Source organism: Euleptes europaea, chromosome 7 (genome assembly GCF_029931775.1).
Source record: "Euleptes europaea isolate rEulEur1 chromosome 7, rEulEur1.hap1, whole genome shotgun sequence".
In the NCBI taxonomy this organism is placed as follows: domain Eukaryota; kingdom Metazoa; phylum Chordata; class Lepidosauria; order Squamata; family Sphaerodactylidae; genus Euleptes; species Euleptes europaea.
Window position 1 is genome coordinate 79,970,308 of NC_079318.1, and position 17,651 is coordinate 79,987,958.

The 17,651-nt window shown below is 45.2% G+C and overlaps 1 protein-coding gene across 1 annotated transcript in view; it reads left to right on the forward strand.

The window, feature by feature from the left end:
- The first annotated feature begins 2,798 nt into the window (after positions 1-2,798).
- The window catches only part of TOP6BL (TOP6B like initiator of meiotic double strand breaks), a 35,494-nt gene continuing 20,641 nt past the window's right edge, over positions 2,799-17,651 (forward strand). Inside the window, exons 1-6 of the mRNA XM_056853427.1 lie at positions 2,799-2,991; positions 3,275-3,328; positions 6,718-6,770; positions 8,317-8,400; positions 10,683-10,738; positions 17,425-17,496. Coding sequence (XP_056709405.1) covers positions 2,799-2,991; positions 3,275-3,328; positions 6,718-6,770; positions 8,317-8,400; positions 10,683-10,738; positions 17,425-17,496 — 512 coding nt within the window. The remainder of the gene's footprint in view (positions 2,992-3,274; positions 3,329-6,717; positions 6,771-8,316; positions 8,401-10,682; positions 10,739-17,424; positions 17,497-17,651) is intronic.

Genomic DNA, 17,651 nt, shown 5'->3' on the forward strand with positions numbered 1-17,651 from the left:
GGGAGGGCATTGGGTCATTTGTTGTTTTTAAAATATATACTCCTCTTTCTTGTAGACACTCAAGGTGGATTGCAGTTAAAAACAGTACAAAATAAAATAATAAATACAATAATGCCACCTAAACATTTCCTTGCATGTTAAAACTACAATCTGTGCCGGGGGCGGTTAATTGTTTGGAGTGACCGGAAAGAGGGAACAAGGCCTTGGTAAATGTGTTTGGGAATTTGGCCTTTTTGCCTATCCCTTTGTACCAGGTGTTGCCAGCCTTTTCTTTAGTGGGAGCTATTTCTGAAGGGTATCCTGAGCTACTTCCCCTGCTCCCAGCATGTTACCAAGTTTAGTTCACATGAACTAGGAAGAGCACCAGAAATGAAGGTATTAGCTAAGGAGCACAGAGAAAAATCCTATGAACTAAAAGCTTTTCTTTAAAAAAAAAAAAAAAAAAAGCAAGAAAGCCTAAAGCAGATCTTTTCCTGAGCATTGTACAGGATGAACAAGTTATTGGGCAGCAGCTGGCAAGCTACCTGTTGGAGATGCCTACTTTATATATCCCATTAGCACAAAATAGGGTTAGACCACTAACCTGAGATCTGTTCATATTCTGTTTATTGCAGTGGTTCCCAAACTTTTCAGGCCACCACCCCCTTGGTTCCACAAACTCAACCCCAGCACCCCCTACCCTATCCAACAACACAGTTGAAGGGCCCCACCTCTAGCCCCCCCCCCCGCTGCCCCCCTTGCCTCTTAGTGCCCCCCAGGTAATCCCACCGCCCCCTAGGGGGTGGTACTGCCCACTTTGGGAACCACTGATTAATTGTTAACAATCTGTATAGCGCCACCATTCATTGTGTGCAAGTAATGATAATTTAGTGCTGTCAAATCACAACTAATTTATGGTGACCCCGTAGGGTTTTCAATGCAAGAAATGTTCAGAGATGGTTTGCCATTGCCTGCCTCTGCATAGTAGCCCTGGACATCAATGGTAGTGGCCCATCCAAGTCTTAACCATGGCCAACCCTGCTTTGCTTCTGAGGACCTTGGACTAAACTAGATTATTCAGGCTTCTTCAGTGTGTGCACAAAGGGCTTTACAATGGCCTCTAAGACTGGGATTTCTTTTTCTCTGAAGCTAGGAAGAAATAGCTGAGTCTGTGCTCTTATTCTGCCCTCTAGCGACAGTTGCTGTTGCCTGCGGTATTGCTGAGGGCTAAACTAACCCTGAACAAAACAAAGCTAAAGATGCTTTGATATTTTGTGGGGAGGGGGAGCTCACCCAGAATAAATCAATATTTCAGCAGAAACATTCAGCATTGAACACTAGGGAAAAGGTAATATAATTTACTCAGAGCAGAGTTTGCTTGTGTCAGCAGGTTGATCCAAGAAAAGATAACATCTCTGCCATTGTTGTATCTGTAAATAATCTGATCGGATACAACAATATTCCCTATTACACTTTATGAGGGCGACAAACATGTATTTGTCACCATGTGTACAATCAACCAGTATCCAGTCTTGACTCTAGCGCACACCTGCCCATATATATATATATACAGCGAAGATCATGGCTTTATTGAATGTGCACGTTGCAGTTTTAAAGGTACACACTAAAAGTGTTGTATGCTCATAAAAAATGTGTGAATCAGCCCCTGTAATAGGTGCTGACCTAAGCAATCAGTTCTGCCTTAATCTGTTTACCAGGAGTAAGAGTGCTCCCGTTGGCGAGAGGCTGTGTCCTTGAATAGACAGGTGGCCAGCAAGAAGCAAATGTAAGAGCTGCCTAGTAGATCTTGATTTTAATGGCTTTCAAAGGAGCAGAAAATAATGTAATACCTTCTGGGCTGCAGGGAGGGGCTTTTTTCTCTGCTTGGAAACTGGAAAGCCAGCAACGTAGGCTGTGCAGCCACTGCTTTTACCTGCCCTCTTCCCTACTGTGATCTTAATTGTCTGGTATACAAGATGCAGCCATCCAGTGCAAATGCCAACAATCTTTGGGAATATGCCCTTAAACAAGAATGACTGATCCTGCACTTTGGAGAGTTAAGTAAAAAGGTAAAGGTCCCCTGTCAAGCACCGGGTCATTCCTGGCCCATGGGGTGACGTCACATCCCCAGACTTTGTTTACGGGGTGGTTTGCCAGTGCCTTCCCCAGTCATCTTCCCTTTACCCCCAGCAAGCTGGGTACTCATTTCACCGACCTCGGAAGGGCGGAAGGTTGAGTCAACCTTGAACCGGCTACCTGAAACCAACTTCCGTTGGGATCAAACTCAGGTTGTGAGCAGAGCTTGGACTGCAGTACTGCAGCTTACCACTCTGCGCCACTGGGAGAGTTACGCCCAGAGAAGACTTTGATTCAATTTGTTATAAAGTATTTTCAAGCGTACTTTAAAGTGTCTGCGAATAGTACAGAAGGCGCACTCTCCTAAACAACCTACAGGAATGCTTAATACTTTCTTCCATTGTTATCGGAACACAGCCTCCATTCCATAGCCAGGCAATCCTGAAACCTTCTTTCTTTCAAGCAGCAAGCCTTCAGTATTCACCTCCCTGCCAGCTCCCTTACTTGTGAATCCCAAAACCACTACTTCCTTTCCTCAAAGTTTCTAGATTTGTTTGGTAGACTACAGGCGGAGGTAAGTTAATTGGTTACTGTCTTGAGTCCGGATATACTTGTAGTCTTACTGAAGCATTTAGGATATGTCTCTGGGCCTTCTGTTTTTTTCTGTTTATTCGTGATTTCAGTACTGGTGCCAAGTTAAGGAAATCCCATTTTCACACTGTTTCCCAAATCAGAACTGTCATATGTTAGGTCATACTTTACTGCCGATTTTTCAAGGCTCTTTATCATTTCAGATTTTGGAATACTTAATTGTTCAGCTTCGGAATGAAAAGGAAGAACTGCTAGAATTTTCCACACATAAAGGGACACTCGTGGTTTCTCTAGACATAGAAGATTCTGTCCAACGTGTGGGTCAGGCCTGTTGTGCAACTGTTAGTGAGTAGATTTAAGATTTGCTCCTTCTGGGTGTTTGGAGAAGAAAGTACAGAGCCAGGCAAATGTGCAATTTCCCTCAACCTCCCTGCTAGTAATAGCTCCTTCCTCCCACCCATTTTAAGGATCAAATGCTCTCTGCATGGCCACCAGCATTTTTGGAGGAATACTTACAAGTTTCTTTCTTTTTGTAAAGTGATGAACACTGGGTTGGATGAGACAGAGATAAATAAAGGTGAATAGAAATCTAAAATAAAAATTTAAACTGATTTTTTTTTTACTGTAGTTTCAGCAAAGGGCGATTTCTGCCGTACACTTCTCATTGATCAGATGAAGAGAGGTAAATGCTTTACCAATACTGATTATTTACAAAGTAAAATTTCAGTGCTTGTGGATGCAGATTTTCTGTTTTACCGAAGGTGCAACTCTGAGAGCTGCATCTTACGATGTTCCTTGGCTGATAGGTAGCTTGAAGGCCCAAAAGGCAAATTGTCTTGTCTCATTAGTATTGTCTTTGCACAAGCTTTTCTCTCTGCCTTATAACTGCTAGTGACTTTTTTATCTCAAAGAGAGCATTTAATCGATGCCTGACAATTTCACAGTTTCTGTACAGCAAGGACCACAATGAGTCCTTAGGAGCTTTAGCTTAGGGAAGGTTTGTGGCTCTGTGGTAGAGCATCCACTTTGCCTGGAGCAGATTCTAGATTCAGTCCCTTACTTCTCCAGTTAAAAAAGGATCAGGTAAGTAGGTGATGTGAAAGACACCTGCCTGAGGCCCTGGAGAGATTCTTCCAGTTTAAACAGACTAATGGGCTGATTCAGTATAAGGCAGTTTTAGCTGTTCCTCACAAAAAAATTAAGTCACTCCCTCTAGAGAAACGCAAGCAATTTTCTATATATAAACCTTATTAGTTTCCTCTTAGAGTAGGAAGGGACCAAAAATACTATCTAATCCAATCCCTGCACTACAAAAGCAGGACTATTCATGCCAGCTTCCCATTGATCCTTAAGTAGAGCAGGGATGATTCAGGCAAGCAGGCTAAATCTTACCCCGTTTCGACTCATCTGACCCCCAATATCAGTCAGACCTATGAAAACCACCCATCGAGGTTCAGTATGGAAATATGACGGCTTACTTTTCCCCCCAGAAAGGAAGCCAGCTACGTAAACGTATGTTTCATTCTTACATACCCCTCCGCCCCTTCAGAGGAGTCAATTCACCCTTTCATGCCTTAATTGAAGTTAAAGAAAAACTAAGCACCTATCTTAATGCAAACCTGGATTCTTGTTTAGCTAACATTTAATGCCAACCTTCAACTATCTGCACTGTCACTGAGTCATCTCAAGGAAACTACTGGGTGCAACTCCATACAACCTTCCATGCCATGTCTTTTGTTTTCTCTCCCTTTCCCACTACTCCATTTGATGTTTCTGAAGTTACTGTAAGACACTGGGAGATTAGGTTAGATTTAATTGCCGTGACTCTTTTAAAATGGCTGTTACTGATTGACTAATGTTTTAAATACTGTTTTACTGATAATTTGTCAGCTGCCTCATAAGCCTTATGATGAGAGACTGTGTGCAAATTGCTTAAATACATAAATAAAATGTCTTCTAGATGTTTGATTTGTTCCCTCTCCAATGTATCACTGACTGCAGTCATTAAACAGTTTTAAAGATGCCAGGGTTGCTTTGGAGTAAATAGGTTAAAGGCCCATGAGATTTATTTATTTGCATCCTACTCACTTTTTGAAAATTTGTACAGAATCAGCCACAGATATGTTGTCACTGCAACATGGGAATGGTCACTGCGAGTCTGAGATGCCTCTAGACCTGAACTGTCTTGCCATGTTTGTTTCAGACTCTTGTCTGACCACTCAAGCTATAAAAAGGCACATTTTGGTGGCCATATTTTAGCGGCTTCTCTACTTGCATTAGAACGCAAGTAAAGAAATTGTGTATCAGGGCAGGCCTTCAGTAGTGAAATGCCTTTTAAAACAATATTCATGCAACCTACTTTCTGTAACACTTTTTACAGTTCTGTCCTAAGCAGAATTGTGTGTGTGTGAAGTGCCGTCAAGTCGCAGCGACTTATGGCGACCCCTTTTGGGGGGTTTTCCTTTTTGGGGGTTTTCATGGCAAGAGACTAACAGAGGTGGTTTGCCAGTGCCTTCCTCTGCACAGCAACCCTAGTATTCTTTGGTGGTCTCCCATCCAAATACTAACCAGGGCTGGCCTTCTTAGCTTCTGAGATCTGATGAGATCAGGCCAGCCTGGGCCATCCAGGTCAGGGCTAAGCAGAATTACAAGTTCATTAAAGCCAATGGTCTTGCAAGGGTATAACTCTGGTTAGGAGGCACTGTTAGTGTGTCAGGTACTCTGCAATGCTTGTCTCACATTCAACATTTTCCCTCCTGCAGAAATTAAAAGCTTTCTGCCTGAGCTGCCGTTATGCGAGAGTCTGAGTGGAAGAGGGTGTCCTCATGAATCGCTGCATACAACACCATTTCATCTCTCCTTTGAGGTTAGCCTCTATGGATTTGTTCTCAACTTTCAACCTCGGTGCAAAGTATCCTATATAGCCCAGCTGAGACCTTAGTTATACTCGATGTGAACAAGCCATGCAGACATTTATACCACACCAGTGCAGCTCCATCATTACATCCAGGTCCATCTGCAGTTTTCCAGCGATGGATCTCTTGGAAGCCCCCACTGTTCCCTTTCCACAGAGAGTAATGCCTGTAAGATTTGGCCTGCAAGCATTTACTTAGGGCAACTTGTGAGGCATCCAAGTTTGAATTATAATTGTAACTTGCAACCCAGTGTTGAGATTATCCACAGAATTTAACTGCTTCCTAGCTCTTACCACTGAAAGAGTACAGGATTAATCCCCTTTAGCAAGGGGGTCTTTGCATGCTTGGGATCTGAAGTGTTGTTTCTAGATTTTTAAACCCGTTGGTCCCAGATTAAATCTGTTTTCTGTATTCATAGAGCCTTTTGATGAACAATTAGGCTTCCCCCCAGCAGAACACTTAGCTTGTATTAACTCTGTCCAACCTACCTGTTCCCCAGCATCCAGCTGCTCCAGCATAGAACCCCTGTGGCTTTTACATGGCAGTCTCCAGAGGAGCAGAAAAACTGCAGCTGCCTCTTTTCATCTTCCTCAGTTCTTGGCTTCATGTCAGCAAAATGCTTCCTAGGGAGGGAGAAATTCTTCCAGGCTAGCTGAAATGCCACTTTATCTGCACTATAAGATTGAAACCTGTTCTAAACCCTTTTCTTTCACAAAGCTCACAGCCAGCAGCCTATGTTGTAAAAAAAAAAAGTTTGTGTCCTCACAAATCACCATAGTTTTTTTAAAGAGCTCACAGAACTAAAGCACTTTCAACCTGTAGTGCAGCAATGCCTAAAGACTTTGTTATTGCATGTGTGCAAGTACCCACAGCCACAATGAGGCAGAAAATAAGTTTAAGAAGAGGATTTTAGAGGATAGAGCTGAACAGACAAGGGACCTGAAGGGGCTTGTGGGAGGCATCTCATTTTCTTCTGTATCCCCTCCCCCTAGGGGTGAGGGAGGGGAATGATGTCATACTGATGGCACATCACTTCCAGTGCAAACCCAGAAGTGATGTCACTGTGTTGGTGTAACACTTAAGGATACCCCGCAAAAGTCTTTGGTTTTACCAGAAGTGACTCTTCCCCTTATTTCCCCCCTGCTGCCTGGCATAGTGGTGGGACAGCAGGCAAATGGTGGGAGGTTTCCCATTGCAGTGGAAGACCTGGTAAGCGTATCTTGTCCACTGATAGTCCCTTCCCTGACAGTCCCCTCAGCTTCTCCCTTTTTCCTGCTTTCTTCTCTTCTTCCCACTCACCAGCCAATCTACTGTTATCTGTTCCCCTGGTCTTCAGCTTTCCCTCCTTCCTTCCCATGGCAGCCTCTCTCTAGGAAAAGTCTGGCTGAGTTGAGCAGTGGCTGCCACCACCACTAGGCTCTGCGCAGTGGCCACTGATGCCACCAGTCCAGGCCCAGTTGTGCAGTGGCTGCTGGGCCGGGCCCAGTTGCCCAGTGGACAGCACTGGGCCAGGCTGAATCGTGTGGGTAGTGAGTCTCCAGGGGTCACTGCTGGACTTGTCCCTGGTGAATCCTTCTCCATCAGGAGACATGGCAAGGGAGTGGGATGGGACCTTTTCCAGGGCTTTTTAAGGTTCCCAGTCTACCCCTACCCCACCCCCGTGTCTTTGTTTTACAGTAACCAAGACTTAGAAGATTCAACAATATTGTTAGGGTTGCCTAGCAACCTCCAAAATGGCAACTGAGAACTCAGTGGGCATTCTTTGCTTAAAGCTAGAGGTGTTGTTTCTAATTTTTTTGGAGAGTGTTAATACCTAGATTTTTTTTTTTTTTTTTTTTTTAGATTTCAGATTTTTCTGCAAACTTGGGACTTCAGGTTCATACAGAAATCTTCCCATCTGTCCCTAGCTCCATTTTGCAGTACTGTAAATCCACAGTTTATTACCTGGTTCAGAATTAGATATACAATATCATCTTATTTGAAACAAGGCTGCAGGAATGTTTTGGTGTTTAGGTGCCAGAGAGTGGACATCTCTATATGTAGAAGAAATCACTATTTGACCTTCCAAAGCCAAGGCTGGTCAAGTGACTGAGTGTAGACCTCATGGCCTGCTTTCTCTGAGAATTTTTCTTTTTTGAAAACCTGGTATTTATGTTTCACAACAAAATGGCTACAGATAAAAAGGAGCCCTATATGCACAATCAGAACAGCAAATATAGTGCATATGCCCAGCATTACTGGCATAGATTCTTGTTTATAGTATGACCTATAAAGACCTAGATTCTTGTCAGAGCTGGAGAGTGAAGAAAATCTCCAAGTACAAGATAGGTGTCCTCAGGCACAGACTGAGCAGACCTTGTCTTTTTACATGAGGAGGATACATCCAGGTAGGCTTGCTTATTTATCAGCAATCCCACACACTTTCCAAAATGCAAAATAAGGTTGATGTGAGTGAGATCTGGGTGTTTGAGATTTTAAATTGCTGTATCTCACAGACCTTTGGCTGAAAGTGGGTTTTTTGATTACAGGAAATAGTAGTGGCAAAAGCCCAAGTGGCCTCTCATTTTCATTTTCTCCTAACAGTATTTTCTGACTGTAAATTAAAGCTTCTGATTTTCTGACTCTAAATTAAAACCTTTGATTACTGATCATGCAAAGTGGTGGGTAAGGAGTTGCAGATTAGGGGATGAAGTACAAGCTTTAAAGCATATTTTGAAAAAGAGTCCTCGACTAAGCTTATCTTATGGGTTTTCAGTTCTATGAGAAATCTGGAGTTCTCAAGGAAGACAGTTTAGCCATGAAACAGTTCATCCACAGGATCAGCCTTGTTCACACAATGGTAAGCCCCTGCTTCTATGCTATCTCAATATGACTTTGCTGTACTTAGAAAGGTAAGTGGGCTTTTAAAAAACCTGTTTCATGCCTTCTGAAATGACTCAAGTGCCAATTTCCAAACCCAGTTTATTTTTATGAGCCAGTGGCTGCTGGTTGCCTGGATTTTTATCGAATCAGAGAGTCAGAAGGGGCCATACAGGCCACTTAGTCAAAACCCCTACTCAATACAGGATCAGGCTAGAGCAGGGGTCTCAAAACTGCGGCTCTAGAGCCGCATGCGGCTCTTTGGCCCATTGAGTGCGGCTCTCCGAACTTAGTTCAGAACCCCTGCTCTTGCGCCCGCTTGCGCCGGCAGCCGGGCTGCAGAGCCGGCGAGCCTGAGAGAGAGCGAGAGAGCGGGCGCGCTGTCTCCCCCACCCACCGTGGAGAATGGCCAGGTCCCCCTTTCCCTTGCCCTCAATGGTTGGGAGGCTAAAGCCTCCCCTCCCCTCTAGCCGCGCGATTGCTGGGTGGGCGGCTCGGCGGTTCCTGGCCCCCCCCCCACCTATCAGCTGTTGGGCAGGGCGGGCTTCCTTTGGTAGACCTGGCCTCCGGCTGAGTCCCATTGGGAGGCCATGTCTACTCACTGGCTTTCTTGGCGGTAGACCTGGACTCCGAGGAGGGGGGGAAAGTCCCCCTTCAGAGGCCAGGTCTACCAATTGGCTTCTATGGGCCTCCGGAGACAAGGTCTACTGTCAAGAAAGCCAATGGGTAGACCTGGCCTCCCAATGGGACTCAGCCGGAGGCCGGGTCCACCAATAGGCTTTTATGGTGGTAGATCACGCCTCCAGATGAGGACTCCGGATGGGGAGGGGGAAATGGCAGGGACTTACAATTTAATTTTTATCAATAAATAAGATCACTATTAAGTATGATGCCCTGACCTGGATGGCCCAGGCTAGCCTGATCTTGTCAGATCTCAGAAGCTAAGCAGGGTCAGCCCTGGTTAGTATTTGGATGGGAGACCACCAAGGAATACCAGGGTTGCTGTGCAGAGGAAGGCACTGCCAAACCACCTCTGTTAGTCTCTTGCCATGAAAACCCCCCAAAAGGGGTCGCCATAAGTCGGCTGCGACTTGACGGCACTTTACACACACACACACACACACACACACACATTAAGTATGATATCAAGTTTTATTCAGTGTACCTATAGTTTAATTAAGACTTAAAACTTTAATTAAAGTTTATTAAGTTAATAAACAGTGTACCTATAGTTTAAGTAATTTGGCTCTCAAAAGAAATCTCAATTGTTGTACTGTTGATATTTGGCTCTGTTGACTAATGAGTTTGCCGACCCCTGGGCTAGAGCATCCCTGACAAGTGGATGCTGCTTGAAGTGAAATACGTTCTTATGGCCCACACCAGCAGGAGCAGACTGGGAAGTGAGAATGACCCTGAAGCAAGCTAAGCTGAGTGGCCCCTGTGGAGGTATAAGTCACCATTGCATGGGTCGCTCAGCTCAGCAGTACAAACTGGGTATTAGCTCATGCACTGTTTCCTCCTGAAAACTGGCAGCAGTGTGGGGGAAAGAAAATTGGTCAACTGACGCTAGTTACCATTACCAGTTAAGGCCTCTGAGGCTGGGCAGAGTTGCTACAGCTTGGTTATTCTTGATCCTGGCCACCAGTGGCCCTCTGGGGTAGTGAGCTGCAAATAAATTTCCCTGTAAGTTAAATGAAGGTAAAGGAGGGGCCCCGTGGCGCAGAGTGGTAAGCTGCAGTACTGCAGTTCAAGCTCTGCTCACGACCTGAGTTCGATCCCGACGGAAGTTGGTTTCGGGTAGCTGGCTCAAGGTTGACTCAGCCTTCCATCCTTCCGAGGTCGGTCAAATGAGTACCCAGCTTGCTGGGGGTAAAGGGGAGATGACTGGGGAAGGCACTGGCAAACCACCCCGTAAACAAAGTCTGCCTAGTAAACGTCGGGATGTGACGTCACCCCATGGGTCAGGAATGATCCTGTGCTTGCACAGGGGACTACCTTTACCTTTACCCTAAGTTAAATGACCGATCTGCCCCTGCACACCAGTCCTTTGTGATTCAGATTAACCCCCAGATCTGAGAATGCTGGTATATTGCAGTGTGTAAGACTGCAGTCCATCCCATAGAACGCTCTGCAACAGTCTTGCCTTGACTGTGTGTCGCTCAGTTAAATAAATATAATGAGAGCTGTGGAAATCTCAGCTCTTCTTACCCATCCCCTCGGCTGTTTGGAGTCTAGCTGATTCTGCGCTCCTCTGTTTTGTAGATCAAATTTCATTATTGTGTAAAAGTGAACGGCTTCATTTCTGCAGAGACCTATAGGTGAGTAAACACTTCAACCACAAACTCATAATGACAGCCCCGGAAGATTTACAAGGCACAGTTGCTCTGCCAGCTGACATGAAAAGATAGCTGTCATGGCTTGCTTAAAAACAGAAAGAACTCAGTTCCTGGCCTGCGGGGGAAAGAGCTGAGCCTTACCTCTTCTCCATATGTCTGCAACTACCTAAAACACCTGTTAGCCACAACCAAATTAACCATTGCTAGTGTAGAAATGAACCGGAATCTTTTTTTAAACTCTTTTTCTGCGACAGACTTAATGCAGCTATCCCTGTGGAATTCACAGAGTACAATTAGGGTTGCCAGCAGTCTTCAAGAAAAATGTCCTGTCCCGCTAATAGAGGCTTAATATGTGGAAATGGGCAGTTGACGTTTTTCATGGCAAGGAGGTAAATAACACCCAATTAGGCTTCTATTAAAGGGACAGGATATTTTTCTTCAATCCTGGTGGCAACCATAAGTACAGTTAAAATGTGATATGATTAAGAGGCCTGTTGTTAAGAGGATATTATTGTCTAAAACGTATCCCTGAAAAGTCATGCACAGTTCATGCTACTTCATGAGTAGTTACTTCAGTTTAGCAAATAAACTGCAAACCATTAAATGCTCTTTAACTTCTATAGAGAGAAGAATTAGTGTGAAGAAACAATGAGGTACAGACGGTTCTTTAAAGAGCTATCCTAAACTATGGCCAATTCCCACATGGGTTATCTGCCCTAATTTTGATGCTGTTGTAGGGTTGCCAACCTCCAGGTGGTGGCTGGAGATCTCCCGCTATTTCCACAGGGAAACCTGCCATGTGAAAGCCTTTGCTGCTGCTCTATATTGGCAGTCCCAGCAGCAACCGGGAAACTACACATTCTTTCCTGAACTCCTGTGTGTTGTGTGTGTATATGTATCAACACATAAGAACATAACATAAGAAAGGCCATTCTGGATCAGACCAAGGTCCATCAAGTCCAGCTGTCTGTTCACACAGTGGCTAACCAGGTGCCTCTAGGAAGCCCACAAGCAAGATGACTGCAGCAACATTATCTTGCTTGTGTTCAACAGCACCTAAGATAATAGGCGTGCTCCTCTGATCCTGAATAGGTATGCATCATGACTAGTATCTATTTTGACTAATAGCCATGGATACTCCTCCATGAACATGTCCACTCCCCTCTTAAAGCCTTCCAAGGTGGCAGCCATCACTACATCCTGGAGCAGGGAGTTCCACAATTTAACTACCGCTATGTGTTATGTGAAGAAATATTTCCTTTTATCTGTTTTGAATCTCTCACCCTCCAGCTTCAGCAGAAGACCCTGCGTTCTAGTATTATTTCAGGAGTAGGAGCCTGTTGATTCCCTTTCCAGGGTGCCTGTGCCCAACCATCGTAAGAAGCAGAGAAAATAAAAAATTGGGATAGGGTTGTCAAAAGTCCTGGGAAAAAAAGTACTGTTATTTTAACAGAAGCATAATATGTGAAGATAGGCAGCTGAAGCTTTTCCTGGCTTGGAGATAAATAACGTCACTTGATCATATCCCGTGAAACCTCTATTAAAGTGATAGGCCTCCCCCCACCCCCACCAGGCAGCTGGCAACCATATCCCTACCATGGTTTTACTATATGCAGTCCTTCTGGGGAAAGGTTATCTAATATCCTTTATTCTTAGAGAGATAGCAAAGAGCACCTTCCTGAATAACTTCTATGGAAATAACAAACAGGTCATTTATAAGTATGTGAAGTAATTTTCATTTGTATCAAAGTTAAGAATCTACTTTAAATTCATCCCCTTACATACTTCACATTTATTATCCAGCTGCCCTGAAGCTTCAAAGGCTTTCCCCCCCCATCAACCAAAGTTCAAACTGTTAGCATATATCTTTTTACCATTTTTTTTCTTTGTTGCTCAAAAAGCCTAAGGTCTATTTTATTCCATTTTGTGCTAATGTCAAACATTTTGAAGCCGGCATACTCACACGTTTCCTTCTGTGAGGAGAGGAAAAACTGTAAATGTCTTTATCCCGGTAGGACTGGGGTGTTGTTTGTGTTCAGATCTGCAGGAAAGCGGGTCAGTCCTGGTGACATCCAAAAGACTTGCTGACAATATCTGTTCCAAATCGGTATCAGAAACAAAATATGCACTGTTCTCTCTTCTCTGGATTATGAAAGGGTCTGAAACCAAACTGTCCTGTATGAGAGTTGGCAAAGACTGGCATTTGGCTCTCTCATTTGAATGGCTCTTATTTAGGGCTGCCAGCTCTGGGTTGGCAGATTTTGGGGTTCGAGCCTGAGGACGGCGAGGTTTGGAGAGGGGAGGGACTTCAATGCCATAGAGTCCAGTTGCCAAAGTGGCCAATTTCTCCCAGAGAATGGATCTCTGTCGCCTGGAGATCAGTTGTAGTAGCAGGAGATCTCCAGCTACCACCTGGAGGTTGACAACCATACTCTTATTTAGCACTCAGTCTGCAACTTGTAGACCATCTCCAGATGTATAGCCTTTCTTTCTCCTAAAATGCCAGCATCAGTATCTGTGCCCTAACATTACAACATACTCTTGGCCCTTTTTTTTGCTGTTTGCTAGGCTTCTGTATTGGCCCTGCAAGTTACAACCTCTTAAAATGCCTAGAGAATAGGTTATGGGGACTGTGCTGAGAAATAGCTGTACTGTTTCCTGTGTTGTTCCTAGGTTGGTGGACATTTTATTTAAAAAAACAAGCCTGTGCCAACACCTATATAAAAAAAGGACTATAATTGTTGAATAAGTTCAGTATGTGTAAAGGATAATGGGCTAAAGGGCAGTTTTTAGTTCTCATGTATTCCTTTGTCACTTAGGGCCTAACAAGATGTGCATTAGGAGTTCCGATTTTGGAGCTGCTGGCAGTTTTTAAAATTAATTATCAGGTGCTCATGAACTTGCTTCAGATTGGGGTCATTTCTCCAACGTGAAAGAGCTTCAGGTGGTCTGTTGAGGTTAAACTTGTAGGTTCTTGTAAGTCTAGTCCAATGGAGCAAATAATGGCTCAGGGGCCTTTCAGGTTAGGAAAACAGTGTGGGGGGTATAAGCCCCCTCTCCCCTTAAAAAATGCTACTAGGGCCACAAACAAGTTGCATTGCTTCCATATCTGTTTGCATCTCGTGGGCACTGAGAAGTTTGAAATACTTTTCCAGTTTGGCCTGTATGTGGCTTTGAGCAGTGGGTTTCGCAAGCTACTTTCCTGGCAAGAATTGTAATTCACCCTTGTCAGATAGTTGTATGTAGTGCAGCTCTAAATCTCTATTGCCCAATGTATTTTATATTTTTAATAAGAGCTCTGTTGGATCAGACCAAGGGTCAGTCTAGTCCAGCATCCTATTACCCATATTTTAAAATTCTAAAACTGTGTCTCTGGAGAGTTTGTATTTACATTAGTAAATAATATCACTCTCTTTTTAAAAATAGAGAACCACTCTGCAATTTGCTGGAAAGACAGCAGTCTCGGACCCCAGCTCCTCTGATCACATGAAAAAAATTAATAACCTTGCTTAGCTTTCATTTCTTTGTATAAGAAACAGCTTGAGGGGTTTTTAAAACGTCCATCTATGTTGGAGGAGCTCTGAAGAAGGATTAAAAAGACTTAAATTCCTCAGTAAAAGAATGAGGCCCTCTTTCTCTGATCTGGGGTGGGGGTGGGGGTATCTGGGTCTGTAAGGGCAGTGTGTAGAAGGTATGGGGCTGTTCGGTGGAGCTGCTTCATTCCTGGGGCCTCAGTGTTACTGGAGCCCTTGGCCTGGCTGGGATCTGGGATGATAAAGAGATGTTTATATTGCTGTGGCTTTGGTGAAGGCGGCAAAAAAAAAGTGTTTGGGTAATAGCTTCATAGCTGACTAGAAGCATTTGCAATACTGAAAATCTGCTATTTACAAAACTAGAGGTTTTGCATTGATAACAAAAAGCTATTTGAAAAGGTAAAGGTCCCCTGTGCAAGCACCGGGTCATTCCTGACCCATGGGGTGACGTCACATCCCGACGTTTACTAGGCAGACTTTGTTTACGGGGTGGTTTGCCAGTGGATTCCCCAGTCGACTACACTTTACCCCCAGCAAGCTGGGTCCTCATTTGACCAACCTTGGAAGGATGAAAGGCTGAGTCAACCTTGAGCCGGCTACCTGAAACCAACTTCCGTCGAGATCGAACTCAGGTCGTGAGCAGAGCTTTTGACTGCAGTACTGCAGCTTACCACTCTGCGCCACGGGGCTCTTGGAGGTAGTCACCAATAATCTATCTCAGGGGTCGGCAAACTCATTAGTCAAAAGAGCCAAATATCAACAGTACAACGATTGAAATTTCTTTTGAGAGCCAAATTTCTTAAACTTAAACTATATAGGTAGGTACACTGTTTATTAACTTAATAAACTTTAATTAAAGTTTTAATTAAACTATAGGTACACTGAATAAAACTTGATATCATACTTAATAGTTATCTTATTTATTGATAAAAATTAAATTGTAAGTCCCTGCCATTTCCCCCTCCCTCCCTATTGGTAGACCTGGCCTCCGGCTGAGTCCCATTGAGAGGCCAGGTCTACCCATTGGCTTTCTTGCCAGTAGACCTGGCCTCCAGAGGCCCATAGAAGCCAATTGGTAGACCTGGCCTCTGAAGGGGGACTTTTCCCCCTCCTCGGAGTCCAGGTCTACCGACAAGAAAGCCAGTGGGTAGACATGGCCTCTGAGGAGGGAAAAAAGTAAGTAAGGTATCCATAAAATTAAATCATGACAATGACTGACAAACACTGTACATTTTCCCCATCTGCATTCTCAAAACTCTGCAGGGGGGCTTATTGTTGATTTGTGCATCTGAGTGGCAAATCCAAGGCAAAACCTCCCATTCATAAATGGCCAATAACCCCCCATGCAGAATTTTGAGAATCTGGATGGGGAAAATGTGCATCTGAGTGGCAAATCCAAGGCAAAACCTCCCATTCACTGGCAGGGCGAAGGTCTCGCCTGTCCGCGCTGACACCCGAGCCACGGCCCCTCCCAAGAAGCCGGCTCCGCTATCTCCCTCCCCCGGTCAGCCAAACGTCCACCCACGCTCAGCCAGGGATGAGGATTTTGTTCCGAGTTGGCAGACTTATCACCCGATGCAGGACGACAAACCGACGACTCTGACGACTCTTCCACCCCTCGCAGACAACGAGGGGAGCTGAGGGAGGGGGCGGGCTCCCAGGGGAACAGCCGGCTGGGAAAGAGGCGCGGGCAGCCGGGGAAGCAGGAGGCGGGGCAGGGAAACAGCCCGGCGCACCCCGCCTAACAGCGGGGCAGGCGGAGCCCCGCCAGCCTCGAGACGGCCCAGCGCGAGGTGGAGCCTGCCTCTCCCCCCCCCCTTGCAGCAGCAGCCTGGGCGATTGGCCGCCGCCTCTCCCCGCTGCCTCTGATCCCTCCCCGCCGGGGAGAGAGAGAGAGGAGGGAAGGCCGGGGGAGGGGGGGCGCCGCATCCCGCTCGCCTGCTGGCTCCTCCCGCCTGGGGTGCGCTGGAGCCAGGCGGGAGCGCGGCACCTCTGCCTGGCTGGGCATGGGGATGTGGAGGAGCCGCATCAGCAGACGGACGGGGGGGTGGGGAGGCGGGGAGCCGCACTCAGTGGGCCAAAGAGCCGCATGCGGCTCGGGAGCTGCGGTTTGCCGACCACTGATCTATCTGGACATATACCTGCCTCAGTTCCATTCTGCTTAATTAGGAGATACGTGGAGCACTAAAGGCCTGTGTAGTCAATTCTACAGCAGTTTATGCTAGCCTAATAAACGGTATAATTTGACCTATCTTTGGTCTTTTATCTCCTTGGCTAGAGAAATGCAGGAATGCCAAGGGCATCTGTGTCTGTCTTATCATTACACATGTTCCCATGGTATTTGTTCCATCTCCAATAAATAAGAACAGCTACCCTTTAGACCTACCAATATGTAGGAGGTTGGGTCCTCAGATCATTTCACTGCACAGGCTCACCTTTTGAAAACACAACCGTGAGGGTCCAAATGGGTCTGAAACATAGGTGTAATCCTCCCCTTCCCTCCCTCCTCCTCCGTCATCCTCCACCACCATCATATTTTTAATATTCTTCTGTTTCCTTGGTCTTTACCTCTGTTTTCCTGTCACCTAGCACCCTCTTCCTACCTTCTTTCTTTTCCAAATGTAGATCATGGTGTCTTAGTGCAAGGCTACCAATCTCTCAGTTGAGGGCCATGCTGCGAGCATATTCTGTGTTACACCTTTTATAACGAGGGTAGTATCTGGGAGTGGTATTGAAAATTGCTGATGGAAATACTCAAGGAAAAGGTATAGCACTTGAATTGGTGTTTGTTAATTTTTTTTGCAATGGATCCCGCCCCTCACCCCAGAGGCTCCGAGTAGTTCCCACAATGGTACAACACAAAAATTGACAAACCTGACTGTACCATTCTAACAACAAAGCTGTACCAAGTAATTATAAACAGCTAAGAGTAACCATGCAATCACATTATGCATATAAAATGCAGCAAAATCAGCATAAGCATGACTAGTGGAGCAAAAACTCCAGCTGTCCAGCCTAAACCAGGAATAAAACCAGCAAGGTAAACCGGTCCAACCAACCAGAAAGCCTGTTTAGTTTCATGAAAAGAGCTACCAAATGCAAGACAGTTCAAACTTTTCCCTTTCTTCTCTGTAGCACGGAAAGGAGAGGCAGCACATGTTTGCCAGATGGGACAAGACTGCTCATTGATGGGAGTCATTTTGTGCGGTGAGATGGTAGAGGATGGCTTGTGCGGTTGAGTAAGCAAGAACTGGTATGTGGTGAGCCTTCGCGGAAGACAGCAAGATGGGCGGAAGTAGGATTCCAGGAGCTAGCAGACTGTTTTGAATCCTAAGATTTGAACAGTTTGGTGACTTCTGCTA